This window comes from Hyposmocoma kahamanoa, unplaced genomic scaffold, assembly GCF_003589595.1.
Source record: "Hyposmocoma kahamanoa isolate Upper Pololo Valley unplaced genomic scaffold, ASM358959v1 263, whole genome shotgun sequence".
NCBI lineage: Eukaryota > Metazoa > Arthropoda > Insecta > Lepidoptera > Cosmopterigidae > Hyposmocoma > Hyposmocoma kahamanoa.
The window spans coordinates 2,212,477-2,238,026 of record NW_020653766.1 but is presented as its reverse complement, the minus strand read 5'-3'; the positions used below and the strand labels follow the sequence as shown (position 1 = coordinate 2,238,026).

The 25,550-nt window shown below is 34.8% G+C and overlaps 1 protein-coding gene across 7 annotated transcripts in view; it reads right to left on the bottom strand.

Annotated features, from left to right (window-relative positions):
- Positions 1 to 25,287, bottom strand: part of LOC113228966 (nuclear factor 1 B-type) — an 87,488-nt gene extending 62,201 nt beyond the window's left edge. For 6 of the 7 annotated variants that reach the window (XM_026462416.1, XM_026462419.1, XM_026462418.1 and 3 more), the window contains exon 1: positions 25,153 to 25,287. In XM_026462416.1, the coding sequence (XP_026318201.1) occupies positions 25,153 to 25,230 (78 nt within the window). In that variant the 5' untranslated portion in view covers positions 25,231 to 25,287. Of the gene's footprint in view, positions 1 to 25,121 lie in introns of all 7 variants that reach the window. The other variant, XM_026462421.1, reaches the window with a different exon arrangement.
- Positions 25,288 to 25,550: the final 263 nt, after the last annotated feature.

The window sequence follows — 25,550 nt, the reverse complement described above, 5'->3', positions numbered from 1 at the left end:
ACAACATATAAACATAAATAAATTTCTCTGAAGTTACATGACATTATAAGTTTCGAAAATAATACAACAGTGAGAAACATTTTTGATCTTCAAACTGCCATATCTCGAATGCGACTGGATGTGCATGTTATGGATATGCATGTCGCTTTACACAAGGCGCACGACTTGTTCTTCCTATCTCTTAGCATTATTTAAAAAAAAAACACATTTTTTTTTTAAATTTGTTGTGTGCATTTTACGCGTTTACTCCGAAAGTAGAAATCATAATATTCAACAAAATAAAAAAGCTGTAATCTAATGTCTTGACCCTTAATTTCTAGGTAATAGAGTATCACGTAGAACGTTCTCATTAATGCGTGTTTAATGTTTGGTATGGGCATGACACGGTGCAGTTGCAGAAAGAACTAAATATAGTCCGGCTGAGCCCTGTTTAGCCGGGCCTTAGCGCAGGGCGGGCGCGCGGGGCGAGGGTGCTATTATCGGAAAAATGCTCGCTAGAAGCCGCCATTGGGTACTGCTCTGAATTTCGAATTTTCAACATCGAACTTTTGGATTCTTTGATTGTTCAAATGTTGGCGGTATGGAATTCCGTCGAGTAGTGCACTGAATACCAAATTTTTGCCAATATTCAACGCGGAACATTCATTTGAACTCGATAATTCCTGAGTTTTTACGAAATGGAACTTTATGGAGTTAGTTTATGGCTCTATATATAACAGAAATGATTGACGATTATTCTACCAACGAGAATTCTTAAATAAGAAGAGCAGGTTTTATGAAAGTTGGCTCACAAGCGCGGGAAAAACTAAAGTTGTTCCTCTTCCGTCCTTTAGGACCATTGACCTTGTCAATGTTTGGGACAGACAAAACGTCTAATTAAACATTCTGCCAGATCGTAGATTGTAATTTTTCTTCAATAATTTCATTTTCTGTAATTTTTTCACGGGAAATCGTTATATCTTTGCTACCTATTTTGAATCTAAGTTCCTCTTTTATTTTTTTTAAATTTATTAGCATTGGCCATAGAGCCGTTAGCTAAAAAGGTAACAAATAGTTAAGGAAAACAAAACGTTATATACTCAAACTAATTTGTGTAGAATGTTTAATCACAAAAAATCCGTCATTTCTCTCCTATTTTTAAAGAGAATATTTTTTTTATTTCACGGAATAACTGAAAACAGATCGACTCAACGGTGATTCCGCCTTCAGAGTACATAATGTGTAATATATATTTATTTATTTATTCTGCATTGGCTATAGAACCAACAGCTTAAACAGATAGCAAATAATGAAGAACCTACTAGGTCAATAATTAAGAAACTTAAAACGTAATATCTTATGAACTAAAAATTAATGCGTGTAAAAACTGTAACTACTAAAATCCATAAACAAAATATTTTGTTTAATTTTTTTTTATTCATAACACAGACGTAATTGATACAGTCAATAATTTGACTATACTACCAACATAAGAAGCTTTCCAATATTTCCTACCATAGACAAAAAGAAAAAGATTAAAACGAGATGATGCAAAAGAAACAAAAAGTACAACCTCTCAATTCCGATACAATATCAACAAGCCTGTCACCGGCAGAAGATAAATTCCTTTTGAAAATGTTGAGTATTTTCCGTAAGACATTTTAAAGAAATTGAGAAAGTTTTTAAGATATCTGATGAATTTGTCTTGAACGCAAAATAATAATAAATAAATAAATAATAAATATGTAATTGCATAAGGGGACTATGATGAACTAGCGAACTATAACGTAGTCTCTTCTGACAGAAGACATTATTCCAGCATCAACTTGAATAGCATCAACCTATTGCACGTGCCAGAACTAGGCATAGATCTCCTTTAATAACACAACCAAACTAATTATCAGGGGGATGATGAAGGATCAAAACCATATTGATTTTCAAAGTCATGTAAACTCAATGCCAAATTTCTCCACCGGCGAAGTGGTCGATGTGATTGACAGAGCAATGAAAAACTGTGACTCTCGTAATCAGAATGATGATAACTTTTTAATTCCAAACAAGCAAACACTGGACTTACGGGTAAAGTTAGTTTTATACAATGCAATATCGTCTTTTGACTGAGACTGCAGTCATATATCTATGGTCGTGACCATGGGATCCGTAAAGGACACAAAACGAAGGCTTGTTTAGAAAAAGTACACGATTTATGTAACAATTGTGAAAAATAAAAACTTGATACACTCTTTCTCTCGCTAAAAAGCAGTGTTATTTAAAAAAGTGTACCAAAATCATAGAAATTTCAGGTTTGACATCTCCAATGGCAACCTTATGAATTACTAAAACAATAGAATTACATCCTAGGTCTCAAACTAAATAGTTCTTCGTACTTATCGAGTTCTTAGGTTTTCGCGATTGTTACACATAGGAAATGAAACTAGTTTTCCGGATTTAAATCGCGTATATTTGTTTTTTCAAAGAAACCGACGTTTCGGTCCCTTTACAGGTCCCATGGTCACGGTTGACTGAGGTGGTACAGTCTTCAACCAGTTATGTCTAATATTGATGCAAACCACCCTATTTTTTCACTATAGTTACAATAGTTATTAATTAAATACCTTATTTTTAATTTTACAAAGAAAACATTCCAATTTACGCTATATTAAGTTTTACAAATTATTTTATTGAATGAATTTTTATTCAGTTCAATTTATTATTTATTATTAATAGAAATTAGAATAAACTAAAACATATTAATTAGTACTGCAGTCTTATGTCTGTTTGGGATTTTTCATTGGAGGAAATACTTCTTCGTACTGTCTATAAAATACACAGTACGAAGAAGAAAGAGAAAAAGAGAAAAAAACCAGAACGAATTTAGAAATAATTATGCTTCTCAAACTGGTTGGGAGTCTAACGCCACAGAGTTAAAGCCACCAAGAGATCCGGGAATGAAACTCTCGTTCCCCGGGCATTTTAACAGACAGACAATGTCAAGTATGAAGCTTCATTTGCATCATGCGTCTTTTAACTTGATTGAGTCTTCCTTATTTGACAGTAATTGTTTCCGATGAATGTCGGTTGGAGAACGAGAGAACAGGACCTGAAATAAGTAACTGCGTTTCTTGTTTTGTAACGTAATTTTAGTTATTATCATCGAGTATATAACCAGAAATAGAGACGAAATGTCATTTGTTCAAAATTCGTTTAAAAACTATTCTGCCAAATTATTACGGTGACAGCTGCGCTCCGATTGGTCAGCCCGAAATCGAAACATTTGACGGGTGTCGTCAATCATTTTACTTCAAATCGACCAGTTTAACTTGAGTTTTGCTATAATGGACGGAAGTTGAAAAATTAAATATTTCATGTTTTAATTACCGACGAAATGTGATTCGGTTTGCTTTGTAATTAGATATTTTGAAGTTTTTTCCACACCACAGAATGGAATTGTTAGGGATATTATCTAGAGAAATATATAAAGACTTACACAAAGGTGATTTGTTGGCGCTGTACTGTTTCAGCTTTCTAACTTGTGATTTCAGCGCAAATGAGAGTTGATATTTAAAAGTGATATAAGGCACATTTTCCTGATGAGTTGCCAGGGATGGATGGCCCTTATTCCGCCACTATTTCTGGTTATATACTCGATGGTTACTATGGTACATGGTTCAATGCGTCCTTGTAGCCGAATGAAAAAAAAAACAAAACAGATTCATAACTTTTTAAGGGCATTCAAAAGCGAACCACACACGACCAAATTGAGGACAACAAAAGGCCAGTACAAGAGTACCTACCCTTAAGTATCGAATTGATGCGTGTTAATGAGTAGAAATATGTGTGTCAGGATCGTAGTAAGTGGAAGGCAGTGATTTCTTACCACCATACTAATTTCTGCTGCCAATCAGTAACATGATCATTACTAAATTTCGGTTTTCAATGGTAAGGAAACTGGTGAAATTACAGGTATATAGGATTTGTTAACTTTATGTCACAGGGCGCAGTGGCTGTGTACCTCAGAGCTTTGAGTTTAATAGATTTAATAGATAACTAGTTTACGATACTGCAACTGTTGTATGGACAGGCGTGTCGCTTACTTTGTTCGTCTCGTCGCTTGATATAAGAAAGAAAGAAAGAAACATTTATTCGGCTATCAGGTATAAAAAAATATACAAAGAATCTAAATTAAAACTCAAAAAAAAAATTCATAGCCGTAAAGGCTAACCAGCTCAGCTTAACACTGGCTGATTTGCTGTTGGAGCCGAGCAGAACAGAATAGACGTAACAAAAAACCCGTGTTTAACTTTTAAAACAACAAAACTAATTAAAATTACAGTATTATAAAAAAATGTATGCAATGTGCTTTTTCAAACAATATAAAATAACAAAAAATTAATAATATTATAAAAAAAACTGTCTTCACTGATGGGAAATCGGCGTAAAATGTGTGTATAGTAATATCTGAACACGTAAACGTTAATGCGGACCTACACAAACGTGTATAAAAAGTTTGGTCCTAATTCATGACCCCATTATCCATATAGAAGTCCAAAATCTTGACAGATGTCTGCGTGGCATTGACATTGTGGTGTCAAGGCCAGCTGGCAGTTGGCAGGGACACCAGGCAGCAGCACGTGCCTGCCAACTCCAGCGCCTACCTTTGTTTACGTCATAGAAATGAATAGACGCATTGTCTAGTCACTTAATACTAAAATAACTAGTTGTGGATATCGGAATTTTCTGTACACGTTGTTAGGTGACAATCGGACTGCTAACTTTCAAAGCCATTCGTTTAACTTTATAAAAGTCAACCATTGACTTACAAACAAAGTCAACCGTCACCATATGACCTTTATACAGTCTTCCTTATCATAACTAACGTAATCGCCATTTTTGTCGAAATGAAGTTATTAGATATCAAATCAGCGTAACAAAATCTACAACCCCCTATAAGCGGTTTTTTTTATTACTTATTTAGTTTGTTTCAGTTTTATTACGACGAAAAACTTTCATATATTTCTCATAGATGGCGCTATGGCTAAAAAGTCGTTGAAAAACCAAATACAAAGATCCGACAATAAGCACATAGAAATATTCGTGAGGTCCGCTGGTCCGTTCCGTGGCTTGGTTGGCATAGCGTCAGGCACGGAAGATGTCGGTTCGAATCCGGCCAGGTCGAAGCAATTTTTCCTAAATGTTCGATGTTTGTATTAATCATTATAACAAACTAGTGGTGTAAAATCACCAATAAAAATTTTATGTCAGTTTTATTGTTACACAATGTCAACGTCATTGACATTTTTTAAATAAAAAAAAATTAAGAGCCAATATCTCAAAAGTTACTGCAAAAAAAACTTCCTGTCAAATGCAACTGCGTTATAAGAACAATAATTGTTTATTTATTACAGAAATACAATTTACACGTACAAAAAATCTATTTTCAACAAAGATGGCACTATTTAATTGTGGATCAGGGCATCCTGCTATGTACGACCCTGTCTCTCAAACTAGGCGAACCTGTATCTCAATACCTCACACGTAAGGTGTTGTAAACCACAAAATAGCATTTTTTACTATTGAATTTTTCATATATTATAGGTTCCCTAATTAAAAGTAAAGAAATCACTTAGTGTATAGTTTAACTGTTTCCGTGGCCGAACGGTTACCGTGCCGGACTGCCACACAGAGGTCCCAGGTTCTATTGCCGGGCCGAGAAAAATATTTGTATGCTTACATTTATTTCTCTCGTGAGTTTGGGTGTAATTTGTAGTTGCCTATGTGTGTGTCCATGGTATCCGCGACACAGGGTTTCCCTAGTGCGGGGCTATGTTGAGTGTGTGCGTTATTATTTAAAAAATATATACTATTTCCGTATTCGTCGTTCCACCCACAATTTTGGGTTGAAATGTATAAAACGTTTTAGGCAAAGCGTTTTGGGTAAAACCTCGGTTAAAACCCGGGCTGCTTGATTAGGTTTTAACCCACTGCCCATCTCTGGGCGTGGGACAACATTTATACAAATGTCAACCTAATATAAAACGGAACCCCATTAAAAACTGCCACAATTTCAAGGTCCACAGACGTAGTGAGGCCTACGGTCTCGTTTGGCACCAAACTTGGTACTCCAGCATCAGATACGCGCACGCTCTAACGTTTATTTCTGCTATTAAAAAGTTAGTTTCCCTGATTGCTCTTCGCTCTACGATGCAACGTTTTTCTACCAACTTTTGTTTTAAGCCGTTTTATACAAAGAGCAATGGCAAATGTAACCAACATTAACCAAGACCTCCCACGTAAGTTTAACTTAAACATGTATCCTTTTTTATGTATATTATATTATATTTTTAGTTTTAGCAGTGGAGCACCTTTTGAAAGAGTTCGTCTCTGGAAGTACCTATCTCTGCCGCAAAGCAATAATATCAGCATTACTGTGTTCCGGTTTTGAAGGGTAAGGATGCTGGTGAAAATACAGTCACAATTTTGGTGAAAAAAAAGAAATAAAAAACGAATTTCGAAAAATAACAAAAAACAAACTTTGTGAGAAAGAAACAAAAACAAATTAAAAACAGAACATGTCCAGAAATTAGGTTGGCTTAGTTTTCATTGAAGGTCATTGACTTACAATTATATGGACGTCGGATCCGCGCTAAAAAGTGTCCGAACTTATAGGGCGTTAAAATCGTATACAGAGCGTCATTCGCGCTTTAGTCTTCGTTTGTTCGACTGACAGCGAAGCAAGCAAAATTAGACAGTACTGCGATGACATTACAATTTAAAAGCTTTTTCATATTCCTTTACATGTCACTACGTTTAAATAGGTTGACTTGGGACATTTTTTTCGTGGTTTTTGTATTAGACCCGTCGTCCATTTATTTGTAAGTCAATGTTGAAGGTATAGAAAATATCATTTTTGTGAAAATAATTATCGTAAAATAAATATTTAGACAATATTAGACAACATCACGTACATTTCTCTGATCCCAAATTAAGTAACCTAAGCACTTGTGTAGTGGAAATCGGCAACAACAACGGTACCACAAACACCCAGATCCGACACAATATGGAAAAGTTAGTTTTTTACATTGACCCGGCCGAGGATCGAACATGGAACCTCAGAGATGGTGACACCATAAAAACCGGTATACAAGACACTCTACTAATGGACGTCGTCAATGATAATGACTTATTAATAGTTTAATTATACATACTAGATTGTTTTTCAGAAGCCTATTTTTCAGTGGCGTATAAGATCTGTGCCCGTCGCGCGCTCGCACGCGGTGTGTTGTCGTTCATATAAATACACCGCCGCACAGTGGGCCTAAATTGATAATTCTTTGACATAGGAATAACTTGTGGAGTATCGAGCTAATTTTGTGTGGTCTGTGTGTGTGGTTTATTTACAACATAGGTCCAATCATTCTCTATCAAGAAAAAAATAATCCATCTGCAGTTACTTGCGGCTTTACGAGTAAAAAGGGGTCAAAATTTTAGATTTATTATTTATTTTTTAACACAATATACTACTTTCTACTTAACTTTCGTGTTATTGTTATAACACTCCCTAAATTACACTAAAATTAATTTTTCTTTAGTCGAAACTCATGTATTTTGTTAAAAAAGTACATAAAAGAAATTAGAAATTTTGCCGCACCTTTACTTACAAAGACGCAAGTACATACAGACGGATTATTTTTTCTACATTGCATTTTCTATATTATACAAGAATAAAAATTGTTAATACTGTTATATTATCTATCATATTAAAAAAAATTAGCTCGATACTCCACAAGTTATTCCTATGTCCAAGAATTATCAATTTGGGCCCACTGTGCGCTGTACATCCGAACCGCACCCGCTGTCAGTGTGTTTCGAGCTTAACAGTGACTCGCAATTTTTAATTCTAATCACCTGTGTTTTTAGAGGAGCTTTTCCACCCCTTCAGGCTTAATTGTTCAAGGTGTAATGTCAGACATTCGAAACCTTCAACGTGGTAATTTAGTTTCGCAAATATAATAAATTTAACACATAAAATTGTTTCTTTGCCTGTGGAATTTGTGCGTGTAGTAATTAAATTTTTATTGGTGGTGGCGTTGTCTGTCTGTACACAACCGTATTTTCGTGTAATTATTGATTGGAATTTTATCTTTTTAATTTCTCAAGATATGTGCCATTGTGGCTTCTAAATTTAGTGCGTAACGTTAAGAAGGTTATTAAGGTATATAATTGGAAATGAAACTATTTTTAACCAACTTCGAAAAAGGATGAGATTCTCAATTACAGTACTTCCCTGTACGAACATTTTCACAAAGGAAACTACTCTACTTCTACTGCTACTAATATCCTCTCATTTCAATTATTAATACAAAGTCCGACGTCTTCTAGCAAACCGTGGCAGATGCTATGCCAACTAAACCACGGATCGAACCAACGTTCACCATGATTTTTTCCATGTGCTTGTTTGACGGATCTTTGTATTTGGTTTTCAACGACTTTTTAGCCGTAGCGCTATATCTAGGAAATGATGATATATCTATGAAAAATCTATGAAAGTTTTTCGTCACCCAGTTAGGTAACTTTGTATTAATAATTATAACAAACTATCGGAGTAATTTCACAAAAATTAATTGAATATCAATTTAATTATCCTCTTAATTTTTTCCAAGTTTTACTGAAATTCCTTAACCGAAATTGGGTGAAATCTAATAAACCGGTTTTATCCCCTAGTTTGTCACCCTTAGAGGTGGAATGTTTTCTTCAAATTTGAATAGGACCACTACTGAAGTACCCCCTTTCTAATAAGAAAAGAATTATCGAAATCAGTTCACAAATGACGGAGAATTCGCTTAACGTACACACAAAAAAAATACAGCCCCATATCTTTCTACATTAGTTTTGGTTATAGTGTACCCTCTCTACCGACCCTTAGGGTATACGAGTAGGGCACTATAACCTGTTAACAGGACCACTATAACCCGTGCACAGGAACCCTCTAAATTCAGATCTCCCTGTGAAAGAGTTCGTCCAGGGAAGTTCTGCCACCTTGCCTATTTCTGCGCCAAGCAGTAATGTGACTGCATTCCGGTTTAGAAGGGTAAGTGTGCTGGTGACATTACAGGCACATGTCCCTAAGATTTTTACGATTTAAAGCTCTGAGTGGCACTGCAACTGTTATGGATACCAGGCGCTTGTTCGTCTCGTAACGTATTGTAAAAAAAAAACCGTTGTCAGTAACTTCATCCGGGTCTCAAGAGGCTATTGCCTCGGATGAACCGCCCCGAGTGCAGCACGCTCCCTATTTTCCAGGTAGGAAAGGCTGTAGTCACGTTGCGCAATGCACAACCAGCGGTTGCCACCGCTAAGCTATCAACTCTAAATCCACTAATATAAATCTTCTCATCGATGGCGGAGCTGTAAGACACGCTTACTTCCCGACGTCAAATAACGTCTCTACAGTTCCTAGTAACCTAAGGAGCTGGAGAGACCGGAGGATATCTAGCTTACCCTCTACTAGCTCTACGGGCTAGTGCCGGGCAAAAAAATACGGCCGTATTGACTACCTGCTCCTTTTTTTGGAGTCGTTTATACGACCATTAGTGGAAAGTGCTCACTTTTGAAAGCTGAGGAAAATCCTGCGTCTAAGACGATTTAGTTTTCTGTACAAAGCTCTTTTCCCTAACCCCCTACCATTATGTACTCGATGAACCCCTTATATACACCACGAACCCAATTCTAAAAGCAAGTTTAATCTTTCATAACAGATTTACTACTACATACATTCAAATACTAAATACAATTAAGTTCTCCAAACAGCGCATATAGCAGTTTCAAAGCAACTTCTACAGTCATGCCACAGAAAAATTATAACAGTATATCGAATTTACTTTTGTTGTCGCGTATCGGAGATAAGACCTGCTTTATTTATGTGTTATGTGTCTATTTAAAGCTACTAACATTAATAGAATCTCTGTCATCCAGGACAATTTACAAACCGGATACTAGTGTATGCGACTCCGGATACCAGAGATAACTTTAAAGGAATTAAACCACATTATACTGCCGTCGCAACACATTTATGAAATATATACCTTGGTATATACGAAATGAGGATCTGCATCGCCATTTAGGTATAGAACCCGTAGATATAGACACATAACGTGAATATAAAGGCTATAATCTACTATACAATACAAATGTAGTGTAGTTAATTATAGTGAATAAAATAAATATAAGTGGCAGTATTAATAAGAATAGTTCATAGGAACACATGAACGAAGTGTTCTTTTCTTAAGTGATGTTAAAAGATATTTGACTATGGACAATTTCTATACATAAGTTACACTTATATTAGAAAATTATATCGAGTTCTTAGGTTTTCGCGATTGTTACACATAGTAAATTGAACTATTTTGCAGGATTTTATTCGCGTATATGCACTCGTGGTCACCATGGAACCTGTAGAAGTCCCGAAACGTTGGTTTGTTTGAAAAAAACAAATATACGCGTTATAAGGTTATGTTTTATAACAAAAGAAAATACAAAAGTTGAAAAAATACATTTACTAAAAATCTTATAATGTATAATGCTAATTTTACCATAAAAAATAGTAATAGACATTGACTTACAATTATATGGACGACGGGTCTAATACAAAAACCACGAAAAAAATGTCCCAAGTCAACCTATTTAAACATAGTGACATGTAAAGGAATATGAAAAAGCTAAAACGTTGAATTTAAATTGTAATGTCATCGCAGTACTGTCTAATTTTGCTTGCTTCGCTGTCAGTCGAACAAACGAAGACTAAAGCGTGAATGACGCTCTGTATACGATTTTAACGCCCTATAAGTTCGGACACTTTTTAGCGCGGACCCGACGTCCATATAATTGTAAGTCAATGTAATAGACATAATAATATGCAAGGGTCATGTTAGTCGTCTTCACGAAGTCACAAATTAATTTAACGCATACACTTATAATAAGATTCCCGTTGATATTCAAAATTTGCCGTTTACGCGAGGTTTAACAGCTATGGTGTAACAAAAACTTTATACAAAATGTTTTATACAGGTTCTACGTAATTGTAAAATCCTTCATAGCTACCTGTTTTTAAGATTGTTTCTACCGACGGTATTTGGATAAATAAAACGAATTATTTTCTGTTTTTTATAATACCAAGTATAGGGACGAGTAAGTCATGTGCCTGATGATGAACAATTACAGAGCCACTCGGAGCTATAAATCGCAAAGATCTGAGGGGCATTGCCACCGCGCCCATCATCCTGAGACATAAGTTGAAAAGTCCCATGTTCCCGCAATGTCACTAGCACCGAAAAACCGAAACGTAGCAGAAATAAGTGGCAGAATTTCCCTAGACGAACTCTTTCACAAACAACTCTACCGCTTCTAAATGATAAATGTAAATAAACATTAACAAATAATTCCCAGTTTCTTATTTATTTTTCCAGGTGAATCATTCTTACGAATAATTGATAACATTTTATTTTAATTCGATAATTTCAACTGCAATTTGATTACTAAAATAAAAATAAAAATAAATCTTTACCCCCTATGCACACACAATCCCTCTTGCCTGGTTGATGATGGCAGTACTTAAAGCTCCAATATGATGCACCGAGACTCTGCTAGCTTATCTTGCGCATTAAGCCCTTAATGCTGTTCTACGATATATAACAGGAGTATATTTCCCCTTACAGCACTAATAGACGCAACTTACAATTTCAACTAAAACGAATTATCTACATCACTATACGGAACAAAAGAATCTGAATTGAACTATGTATATAACATTTTTCCTTTGAACAAAGTGACCTAATTCCAATGTATAACACTCTATACGTACCAATGAAGTAAAAAAAAATGGCGTTTAAAAAATTTATGAAAACACGTTTAAATTTGAAAAAGCAATACCTCCGTTTAGTTACAGTATAGTTTTGTATGTGCTATCTAATAAATGACATTTCATCGCTATCCCAACTGTCATAACTAGCATTAGGGAATTTTGTTTAGGCAATGAAGTGTATGTTACTCGTATTAAAGTAGTTCTATCAATAATAATTATTATTTTGTTATATATATTTGTTACTTTTAAATGGTTTAATATAATAAATAAAACGTAAGTTGATTTTAGCAAATAAGTTATCCCGGAAGCGAATAAAGTTTCTATAACTTATATTCAACAAAGTAAATAAACTTTTTTCCTTTGAAAATGTACGTAAGTTACGCCCCTTCGTGCACAAGCACAATAACACATAACGCTATTCAAAAGAGTAGACGGTATTATACAATCAACGATTTTAAAAGTCTATAAAAAAAGCTTTGTATATAAAAAACGGAAACTATTACAAAAACAATAGTATCATCATACTACAATAACTCAGTAATTTTCAGGTAAGTTTTTTGTACTCAATTTTGGTGACCATTTTTATTATTTAATTACTCGAATATATCAGCGTGAAATATTAAAGAATATTTCAGGTTACCACACTCGAATATTAAATAATACTTCATGATGATATACTGTAAATATTGAAATAAAAAGAAATTGTCACCAAAATTGAGTACAAAAAACTTACCTGAAAATTACCCTTAATCCCATGGACTTACAAATAAATGGACGACGGGTCTAATACAAAAACCACGAAAAAAATGTCCCAAGTCAACCTATTCGAAATTTAAATTGTAATGTCATCGCAGTATCGCGCTGTCAGTAGAACAAATGAAGACTAAAGCGGAGTGTCGCGCTCTGTATACGATTTTAGCGCCTTACAAGTGCGGACACTTTTTAGCGCGGACCCGACGTCCATATAATTGTAAGTCAATGCTTAATCCAATCACTAATTAGAATTATCCTCAATGACGATGCGAGGGGAGGGATCACTGTGTCCCGCAATTGTGCAGTTCATTATAAATCAATATGCAGTGTAATTTCATTGCAATTAAGCGTCTTCTGTTCTCTAAAAATTCCCCTTCCCCTTTTTAATACCCTTCAAGAGAAAACTGCTCTTAATGAAACTCTATAATTTAGCCAATGGACTCATTTTCAGCATATTTAAAGAAGTCGTTATACTGCATTTCTTGTCTACGCCCCGTCTGCAATACAGCCATAGGCAATATAAACCGCCTAACTGCAATTATGTTTCGTCTCTCCATATAAATTGTCGTCCACTTCGCCCCTCTTATTTATCGTCTTTTCCGCCATGTTTTTATTGTTATTTTTCTACTACATCTCCGTTGTCGTAAGATAGTACTGCGTGCTTCATTTATGAACGTTGCGTTGAATTTTTAGGGTTGTTTTGACCTTCGGTTATTATTATTACGTATAAAGTTTTAACTAGCCTGCTGTCATAAACAGAGCAATCGACTAAACATACTTATAGGACTCCTGGATGTATAATATTAATAATAATTTTCAGTTTAGTGGCAATAGAGCCTCCTTATTATAGAGTACGTCCAGAGAAGTAATGCCACCTTACCTATTTCGGCCGCCAAGCAGTAACGTTATTATGCGTTCGGGTTTTGAAGGGTGACGGGCGTAGTGGCAGTGACCTTCAGATCTTTGCGATTAAAGGCCCTGAGTGGCACTGCAACTGTTATGGGTAGACCTGTCGCTTATCACCAGGCGCACGATTTGTTTGCCCAGTCGCTTGATATCATAAAATTATAATATTAAAAAAAAACCGAGCTGAAAAGTTTGCTAATCGGTTTTTTTATTGGAATTACATCTATTTGGTAGTTTTAACTTGGTAATTTCATTGAAATCGGTTAACGGAGAGTGCGCGAAACCGGATTCATCCTGTAATTTGCCTCCTTTAAAGCTGAAATATTTTGTTCAAATTCAAACGGAACCACTACGGTGGTTTTTTCATCAAAATCGGTTCACAAATTCGCGTAATCGCGGACACATGCAAAAAAATACAGTCAAATTGAGAACCTCGTTCATTTTTGAAGTCGGTTAATAAAGATTTTAAGACTTTCGTGGTTATTCACTAAATGATTATCACTAGTATCAGGTTTCTTCCCAGTCAACCCGTGACTATGGAGCGTGCAACCGTTCCGAAATATCGGGAAAATAAAAAGAAGTCATACCGTGGTAAGAAACCTGATACTAGTGATAATCATTCGGTTAATAAAGCTCCTACACCCAAATGACACTAACGTGTCCGACCTCAGACCATGGTTTCTCATAAAATAACGATATTTTTGGATGATACAAGTTGTAAATCTACAAAACAAATTGGTCAATTTCGTGAAATCTTGACAATACGTAGTATATATTACTTTCACTGAAAAAAAAACCGACCTAACCAACTAAATAAAGTGTTTATCGGCTTTTTTCAGATTCTGACTTCTTGGTGACAATGGGACTGTGACTCCCTTGTACATTTTTTTTCTGGTTGTCATGATCACGGTGATTTCATCAAGTGAAAAGACGACTTTAATTTACGGAAAACAATTTATTACTTTGTGATAGCACAAACGAACCCGGAACGGCATTGTCGGCAGGGACCACTTCAAGTGTGTACCCTTTCAAACAAAAAAGAATTTCCAAAATCGGTTCACAATTGACGGAGAAATCGGCAAGCACACTGACATGCCCTAAAAGTATTAGGATTTTCCTCGATCACCATGGATCCCTTAGAGAGTGCACCCTTTCAAACAAAAAAGAATTTGTTATAATTATTAATACAAAGATCGAACACTCAGAAAAAATTCCTTCGATCCGGTCGGATTCGAACCGACGTCTTCTAGCATACCGTGCCAGACGCTATACCAACTAAGCATTATGAAAAAGCTAAAACGTTGAATTTAAATTGTAATGTCATTGCAGTACCGTCTAATTTTGCTTGCTTCGCTGTCAGTCGAACAAACGAAGACTAAAGCGTGAATGACGCTCTGTATACGATTTTAACGCCCTATAAGTTCGGACTCTTTTTAGCGCGGACCCGACTTCCATATAATTGTAAGTCAATGCTCTCAAATAAGTAATTACTCAACCAATGACAATGGTTATTGGACCGACCTACTACGAGCACCTACCTGTCGAAATAAAAAAATAATGTTGCGAGGAAACGTTTAGGTGCAGACTGAGCCTTTTATTGGAAAAGTCCGTTTACTCAGTAACAGAGTACACTTAAAGTACTTAATAAACAATTAAATTATTATAATTATTAATGAATTTTGACATTCACCGTATTTATTATAATTTTATTTTCATTTATTAGTTATTAAAAATCCATATTGACATTTTCCTGCATGCGCTTGACATTGTTTGTTAAATTCAATTATTTATTTAGTTTCATTAATTATGTTGGTTTGTTTATGTACAGAATTGTGTACTTGTGACTTACTATTATATAATTATTTCTTCATTTTTTCCAAACTGACGCTCACTTTTCGAAGAGTAGTATAAAATAACATGTAATTGTATTTATATGAAATTTGTAATGTCGAGAGAAATAAACTAAAAAGTAAACTAAACGAAGTCTGAAGCTTCTTCATTCGCATCATGTGTACTCTCATTCGCACAATGCGAGCGAGAGTACAGGCCCAGACCAGAGACAATATAGAAAAGTTAGTTTTTTCTATATCCGTGATCGAACCCGAGACCTTAAAGATGACGACACCATGAAACCCGGCAAGCCAAGCCACTAGACCATGGAGGTCGTCAAAGGCAAGTTTAGTGTACTCCAAAATTCTTATTAAAACATTTGACTCAAAATAACTATGTTCCTCTTACCCCGCCTAACTATTTGATTCACTGCATGTCAATAAAATTATCGTTAAAACATTGTAAGAAACAACTATTGGATATCTATTTCATTCAAAACGAGGCATACTTTATGTGAGCTAGTTCTGGGCAAAACAGTTTTTACTCGATAATATGAAATTATTTTTCCCTGGTTTGTTTTAATTATTAATAAGAAAGATCGAACACTTAGAAAAAATCCTTCGATCGAAACGACGCCTTCTTGCAAACCGTGCTTTTCATCGTTCTTGCAGACGCTATGCGAACTAAGCCACGGAACATTTCTAAGTGTTTGATCTTTGTTATTAATAATTATAACATACTAATGAAGCAATTTCACAAAAAATCATTGAATATCATAGGAGTCTGTCGTGTCATTCAATAAAATTATTTTATCCCTTTTATTTTTACATATGTTTGGCAAGCAGACAATTGTTTCGATGTCTGTTATGAACAATATATAAATTTATATTATATATATTATAATACATAAATTTAAATAACCTTTCACGGGAAGTGAGCAATTCGTTTTTCATCGATTGTGAAAAAATACACATTTTGAATTGATACAGTATTAACAATATAGCACATTTAAAAAATTAACTTATGCTTTTTCAAACTGGAAGTTTCCAGAAACGCTTCCCCAAAATGAATGAACGGAACAGACGAAAACCCTTAAACTAACGAGTTCATTAGGCGTCGTCCACATTCGAGAGTTCCGACTTGCGACTAGCAATTCGCTCTGCGATTTTATCAAATGAATTTATTTAGAATAAATTCAGTTTATGCCGCTACATGCATTGGAACTTTGTTATTTGCAGTATTGTTTGTAGTTTGTTGACATCAATTAGAAATAATGAAAGACAAATCGCACCTCTCATGGAAGAATGGCATCGTGTAACTCTATCGACTAATATTGTCGATAGTTACAAGAATTGAAGAGGATGTGGGTAACAGTGTTCTGTGGAATGGAGCAATAAACATTTTTGACGTAACTCCACTTATACCGTTCTCCATGAGGGTTAATGACATGATTATGAAATTTTCTACCGTGTCGAACCAAAGCACTGTAATGTTAAATATATAGAACATTTAACAAAAAACAGTACAGAGTAGTAAAAAACCGACCTCGGAAGCCATTCATCCCCTAGTTTGCCATCTTTAGCGGTGGAATCTTTTCTTCAAATTTCTTTTTCCAACAAGAAAAAATTATCAAAGTCGGTTCGGTCGGGAAACGAACCTCCTCCTTTTTTTGAAATCGGTTAAAAACAGCATTTTAAAAAGCTGCGTAAAGGATTTTTGTAATTTTTGAGGTTAATAACATAAAAAGATACATTTAACTTACGTTGTACATTAAATATTAAATAAATCTATACATCCTTTATAATTTTACTTTGGAAAGTAAGTTGTTTCCACAGACCACATGACATAAATACTAGTAATAGACTGGTTAGTGGGCGGGGTCCGCGTTACCTAGCTTATCACCAGACGGGCATATGAGTGTCAACAGCGCGTCAGTCGTTGTTCAAATGTGATACATGATTATTTTGTGAAAAAAAAATAGAAATATGCCGGCCGAGTTGTGCCATTATATCATGTAGCGTAAGAAGCCAAAGTTTAAAAAATACTCCGGGAGTGATTTTCTTCCATCGGTAAGTGCTAAAACTCTGTATTTTCTAATATTTTAAATATTATAATTTCGAAACAAAACTATTTTCTTGCAACTTGGTAATAACAATATACATTGGTTGCTAGCCATTGCCGCCGTCTAAAGAACAATTCGAATGACGCGCAATGAATTGCTTGCACTAGTGCCGTATTACACTTGGTACTGGGTCCGCGTGTTGTAGTCAAATTATCGATATGTAGAAACTCTGTATTTATAAACGCGGGTTTGGTTTAGTTCAAATTTTTTTATTATAGCGGTACCAATGTGTAAACATAAATTATTTACAGGTATTTAAAAGCTAACAATTTTGATTACTTAAATGTTTGATCCCAACACTCGCAATAGTTTTTTTAAATTTTCAATTTAAGTAAAAACTATGTTTTAATGGAAAAAAGGATATAGATAGAAGAGGTACAGTCTCGATAATTTTACAATGCACGTAAGTTCGTGGAGTATCAAATGAAGACTTTATGAGATTGGGGATTTTCTTTCCCTTGTCTACATGATTCCTATCTCCCTACTTGCTAATTATACGTCACCTTCATCCGCTTGACATCTTAGTTCACAGGCATGATTTACACGTAAAACGGAAAACACAAAGAAAAGGTGCTGCTAATTTCTGCAAGAAATTTCTTCTTGCAGACCAAAATACTGGGCACAATAATTATTATAACGGGCTTAAGTGCACAACAAAACAAAATTAAATAATGTAATAAAATAAATAATAAAAAAACAGCAAAAATATTAAATTACTACAGACTCTATAAATACTTAGATAAATAAATATTTCATATTATAATATCTATAAAATGGATGGTACAGAGGATAAATAGTGCTACTTGACTCGCATTTTAAAGATAGCTAACGATTTACTGTCATGTACAGTAATGAGAAGTGCGTTATAAAGTCTGACCGCATGAACAATAAAAGAATGAGAATAAAAACCGGAATTGAATGATGGAAAACATAACTGGGACTTAACGAGAGAGCGACAAGGCTTATCCTGGGTCCTGAGAAATTGAAACGCTCTTTCAGACACCTGGGAGACAAAGGATAATGTAGAATGTTGTAAAGAAGAGAGACGATACGCAAATTCCTGCGGAAACGAATGGGAAGCGATTTAAGCTGATTGCGATAGTGCGAGATTCGATTATATTTACGAAGGCCAAATATGAACCTTATACATAGATTTTGCAACCTTTCAAACTTATTTAGCCATCTAAATAGCACGAATCTGCATAATTTAAGAAGGGTAAAATTAGAGATTGAGCTAAACAGATCTTGGTTTTTAAAGGCATAAAGTTTTATCAGTATACCTCCAAAGTTGAAATGTCAGTGTATAGATTAGGCCTAGAGAAAAACACTGTAAGTGACTTTACAGTGTATCGGTTTGACACGGCAGTTTTGTATCGTGTAATTTAACAAATAAATACTAGACTCTATCACATAAGTTACTCTGCTCCCAAAGTAAGTAACTAAAGCATTTGTGTTATGGAAATCGGAAACAACGACGGTACCACAAGCACCTAGACCCGAGACTACAGAAACGTTAGTTTTTTTCTACATTTACCCGGCCGGAAATCGAACCTAGGACCCCATTAGGTTTTTATTTATATACTACTGAGTGACGGGCCGAACAAGTCGTGTGCCTGGTAGTAAGCGACACGCCTGTCCCTAACAGTTGCAGTGCTACTCAGTTTTTAATCACAAAAATCTGAGGGGTACAGCCGCAGCGCCCAACACCCAGAGACAAAAGTTGATAAGTCCCAAGTGCCTATAGTTTCACCAGCACCTATACCCTTCAAAACCGAAACGCAATGTGAACATTACATAGGTAAGGCGGCAGTATTGCCCTGGACGACCTCTTTCACTTTCACAAGGAGCTCTACTGCTACTAACTACTACGGTGACACCATGAAAACCAGCGGGCAAGCACTCGACCATGGAGGTCATCAATTATGTACATCAATAGAAAGGGGTGGATTCCGACACAAATTTCAAGATTGAACGTGAAGAGAAACTTGAGGGTAGATTGGGTTAGGGCGCACTTTTGTTTTTATGTTACTAAGTGATGAGACCAACAAATCGCCTGATGGTTTGCGATACGCCTGTCCATAACAGTTGCAGTGCCATTTAGAGCTTTAAATCGCAAAAATCTGTGTACTGTCTCTACGCCCATCACCCTGGGACATAAGTTGAAAGTCCCATGTGCCAGTAATTTCACCAACCAATTTCAGCAACCTTATTAGTAGCAGTACTTCCCTGGACGGACGGGAGCTCCTCTGCTGCTAAAAAGATATATCTCTGTATGAAATCCATAATATTCCTGCCATAGTGGAATCGCTTACTTCTAACGAATAAACGAATTATATATTTTTTTACAAATATACTCCTTAACGAACTATTACAAATTCATAAAAATCAGAGAATGAAATGAAGAAACTTTTAGAAGTTCAATTCCAATAGTGTTAAAGTCTTATGACATGAAATACTGCGTTCAGCGTTGTCAATGATACAACTAAATCTTTACTATATTTTAAAAGTTAATTATAAACATTGAGTCACTCGGAAATTTAAAAGTAAAAGGAATTCGGAAACTAAAGTCCTTATTAAAAATAAGTACTAATAAAACTTTTTATTGTCAATTTAATTCTCAACATGCGCAAAAGCGTTATTTTTAGAGATAGAGAGAGATGAGATATGTTTATTTGCTAGCATACACGGCTAATACAGTTTACCTATTTAAGTTTATTCATACACTCATATAGTTCAGTGTGTTGCGCCAGTAATGGCATACAAATATCAGTAGCAAAGTATACAATGTTCGCATTTGTTGTTAAAGTCATATTACATTATATAATTATTTTTTTATTAAAAAAAATAGAGTTCAAAAGTTCGTGGTCGCCAAGTTTTACTAAAATCGGTTACCGGAATGTGCGCGAAACCGGATTCATTCCCTAGTTTGCCGACCTTAGAGGTGGAATCTTTTTTTCAAGTTTCAATCGGACCAAAACTGAGGTACCCTCTTTCCAACAAAAAAAGAATCATCAAAATCGGTTCACAGATGCCGCGTTATCACGTAACATGCGTACAAAAAAAATATGTTCGAAGTTCTCACCTCCTCCTTTTTTTTTGAAGAAGGTTAACAAAAAGGATCGCACGTCAAAATAGTAAATATATAAACGGTCGCAGGCTTCAAAATTTAAATGTACTTACATTATAAAAATAATTTGTCACAAGCAATTTTTTATGCACATGTTGTAGCCGTTCCTTTGGAAACATGTAGTAGTGTCCATGTATGGCGGGTTAAAAAAGGAATCCCATTCAAATAAATTAAATTGCAGATTATATTAACAATTAGCTAGCTAGCTAGCTTTCGTGGTTATTCACTAAATGATTATGACTAATTACAGGTTTCTTACCACGGTATGAGGTTTTTTTATAATATTTTAGAACGGGCCATAGTCACGAGGTCACCCGTGAGTGTCAACCAGGGATCATGGTGCGTGTAACCGTAAATATCATAAAAAGAACTCATAGCGTGGTAAGAAACCTGTAATTAGTGACATCATTTAAATAATATGATTGTTTTTAGTTATTATTAACCACAACTAACCTGATAGTTAATTATTTTTTTTACTGTCGCACAAAATATACCATGGACATATTCAGAACTATAAGCCAGAACGTTTAATCGAAATAAAAAGAGAATTATATCACAAGTGAATTTTACAAGTATAAATACCACTCTATAGATAGAAATTCAACGTAGTAAAATCCCAGTCAAAAATGTAAACTCCACCTTGCAGTTGAAATGAAAATTACCACCCAATATGTAACTAATCCGCTAATGGAATTTCCTTTGACTTCGTAGTGGAAATTTAAAAAAATAAGTAAAAAAATAGTAACACTGGGGAACGTGCAGAACATTCCTGGTAGGGTGCATTCGGGATTCATGCACATTTACGGTATTTTTTGTACTGGCCAGAAAATTACTTCATGTTTCTTTATATTAAGCAAGAGACTTTGCACGTGAAAACACGCAAATCCTTTTTTTATTAGAAAAAAAGAGCCATTCTTATTTTAAATTTATGAGCGGCAAAAGTTTTTCTAGCCAGTAAATAATAGACATTGAGATTTAAAAAATAAAATTGAATGTTTTGTGAAACGTTACAACATTTAATATTTAAATAACAAAATAACGGTTACAAATTATTCTATTAATAATGTATTTATCACTTATTAGATTGTAACGTTTCACTTTAAACATTAATAAGGTTAATCATAAGGACCACATGGTTAGGTTGGCCAACATGTAGCAATAAAAAGTTCTAATTTTAAATATTTTTTTTTACATTAAATCGAAAATTGAATTTACTTATTACAGACGTCACAAATCGCAATTACAAAATGCAATTTTGACATTTAACTATGTGGACCCAAATTAAACTATAATAAAGGGTAGGGTTATCAACATTAACAGTTAGTGAAAACATCCAAACACCGATAGTGGCAAGAAAGTGATAGAAATATACACAAACAACGAGATAGAGGGGGATAGAAAACATCGAATTTTTCACACCGATGCGCGGTCCGCACGGCGACTGCCGGCCGGGTATTTTTGGACATTTTTTTAATGACAACACTTCTTTTTTTCTGTAAATTACGTTGTTTAAAATCCAGAATGTTTCAATGTATTTTTGTCTCTAATTATAAGTATCTTTGCGTAAAATATTTAGTTAAATGTATCCTTTAAATTGCGGCATTTGAAATTACGCTGGCGGTTGCCACGCATTTTGAATTTATCTTTAGACAGTCACTTATCTTTCATCAGGTTTGACGCGATGTCGTGAAGATCTTTATTTAAAGTGTCCACCGATAATAAATTTATTTTTCATCATATTTGTTTTTTTATGTATTACCTTTTTAGACTTTTATTTTATATTACACGGTCTAAGAATATTTTTGAAATAATTACAAATTGTCATGGTTTGTCCTTTGCATCTACCACGAGATTACTTCGACCGCGCAAATTACTTCACAATTTTGTATTGCAAATTATACATCACCCCTAGCGGTCACTAGAAAAAACAACATTACGTATATAACATATTTACGCGCGAGAACTGTCACGCCATCTCATTAGTAGAGGCACTTTTCTAAAAAATAAAACCGAACATATTCAAAATTTAAATGTCGATTTCAAATCTCGTTTCTGTCTATTTAGTCCCATCGTGGCATAAAAGATAAGATGCTATCTTCAAAAATAGATTTTCCCAAATCTTGAAACAGAAGTAAATTGCCCCGAACCGCTGGCATAGACCTCCGTTCTGCTCTGCCGATCTCAAGTGCTGACTAAGCCCATACGGAGCATAAATGTACAGGCACAAATGCTTTCGTAGAGGTTGGCTTCTTTTGAAATTCATTTTGTTGTTGTTGCTTTTTTATTTCAAATGTTGTTTTTCTATTTGAAATGTTGTTTTTTATTTTAAATTCTATTTCAGATTTAGGTTCTTTTGGTGTGAGCCTAATAATATTATTAAATGACAAATTATATTTATCTTTCGGTAAGTATAGGTGAGTTATATTTCTAATTGTATTACAGCTCTCACTGTTAACATAGCGTTACTCTTATAGCTTTGCTATTATTTTTCGAAAAACTACCAATCTTTCGTATGTTGTAATATTAATGTTCTTTGAGTTTAAAAAAAGAATTTCTTTAAAAAAAGTCTATGAACTTTATGATATACGCTATCAATTTCAATTTTAGAACGATAAGTTTCAAATATTTCTTAGACACATCAAATCTTTTTCGTTACAACATTTCTAGTTTCAAACAAATCATACAGATTAAAATGATCTAAGCCCAAAATCGAGTAAAAGAAAGGACGCACTATGTAAAAAGTAGAAACGTAAAGTCCGACTGAACTGCAGATATGGGCGTTATGCGACTCTATGCCGCAGCACTGCAGTTAGCTTACACATCTTCCACCATATCGATTTACCATCTAGCCGGAGGCTTACAATAAATCTGCATGGTTTTTTGGGTTTATATCCATAACTTGCAGCATTGCTCTGCAAGGATTTAGTAGTTTTGTTCAAATATTCAAATTAATACATTCGAAATTTAGAATTTAACGTAATTTCTTTATTTTTAGACGAGTTAATACACGTGATTGTTTACAATGTTTGAAAACGTCTTTTACTTTTGGTTGACAATTTTTATAAATTTATTTTTAAATGTCACTATATTCATCTATTACATTTGTCATTGCTTTATGCGTTATTTATTTGCTATTTCTGAGTAATTATTTTTCTGCTTCTGTCAAGCACGTCTTATGTAAAACGTATTCAAACTAGTCGATTTTTAGTCTGCCTGGCGAATTTTTAATTGGCTCAATCACAACATGATTAAATTGATTGCTTAAAATTTTTGCTGCAATCATTTATGCTATATCTCTAATGAAAACAAGTTACATTAAACAAATAAATGTATAACAATAAATATGTCAATGTTTTTTTAATGTTAACATAATTCGTCACAACAATAACGTGTCTAGAAAATCCATTAATACAATTCCATTCACAAATAAATAAATTTCGGCATCTGTAAAATGTTTTCGACTGCTCTGTTATAATGATATTTATTTTTAAAATCTACGCGTTGTGTATGAATGAATCAACATTAACTATAAAAACTTGAGGAGGTTTAACATTGACTTATACTCCGTAAGAGTAATTTCACAAAAAAAAATCATGGCAGAAAACATAATAATATTCAATAAAAGCAATTACATTTCATAATCAACATTTCTTTTTTTTTAACTCAACCTTTTTTTTACACAATTGGAACTTTATAAAATTACTGCGTGGTTTATTTTAGATCGTTACGTTTTGTTCATTCTTTAAATCATTCACGCGTTTGAGGAATATCTTATTTTCATACATGTTTGATCATTTCCTCCGTCACAGAACTTCCTGTTTCAAACGCCGTTCAATAACAAAATAGTAATTGAGTATAAACCCTTACGCAATCTTTCACCATTGCTTTTCCACAGAGTCACCATCTTATTTAGCTCACTGTCTTTGTTTCCTTTTTCCCAATCTTTTCCCAGATATCCCGACCTCGAAGGCTTACTATGCATGTTCATCACGGCTCATTATCGATCTGTTTACACGCATTGTTTTGAACGCTTTTACGACAGTACTATCTTCTTTTTATGTACCGACTTTTCTTTCTTTATTTTTCTTGGTATTTTTTACATTTGTTCCTTTTCAGGGTTATCAGGACTTTAGAGTTTGTTTTTTTTTATGGAACTTTCTTGATATTTGCAAATTTTTACTTTAGTCGTTTATTGATTCATATCGTTGTTATTGGATTTAAAAAGTTTATGTTCGAATTTTGAATTTGACTCTAGATTCGTTTTGTTTATTTTGGTCTACTTTCATGATTCATACTTCGTTATCGATTTACACATTGGCAGAGTGCCGCGGGAACACGTGCGTTTTTTGGATTCGGAATAAAGGTTTCTTTCTTTTATTTTAAAGACACTTCGAGCAAAAGCTTTATCCAACCTACCACATCAGACAATCACGTGCGTCCATCGATCGGACGGCGAAATCGGAACGTACCGAAAATACCCGGGCGGCGGTTGCCTCGGCAAGCGACATTAGCCCACAACATCTGTTAATATGATCATTGTTAATTACATATGGGTTGTTGTTAATATATTGTAGCCACCTGTCCCGAGGAGGGCGCTTGGAGGTAGGTCGCTACGTCGTCCACCATGCAGGCTCGCGGTAGCTCGGGGAGGAACATAATACGTTAGAGGGCGCGCATTTCGCGAGAGCGGGCTGCGCGGCGCCCCGCGACCGACTGGCGGGCGGCTGCTGGCTGCCCCACCCCGCGCCCTCGATGGCCCCTCCACCCGCGCCGCCTCGCCCCGCCCTAACGTCAGGGTTACCATCTCTGAGCTTTTCCGCGTTTTCCACAGACTGCTTTTTGCTGAATTGCGACAAGGGTTAGCTATCGCAGTAATTAGATACCATATAGTAATGCAAAGTTTTAAGCTTGTATTTTAATTTTCCAAAGCCTTTTGTGTAGACTGCTCTAAATTATTTCATTTTAATATATTGTCT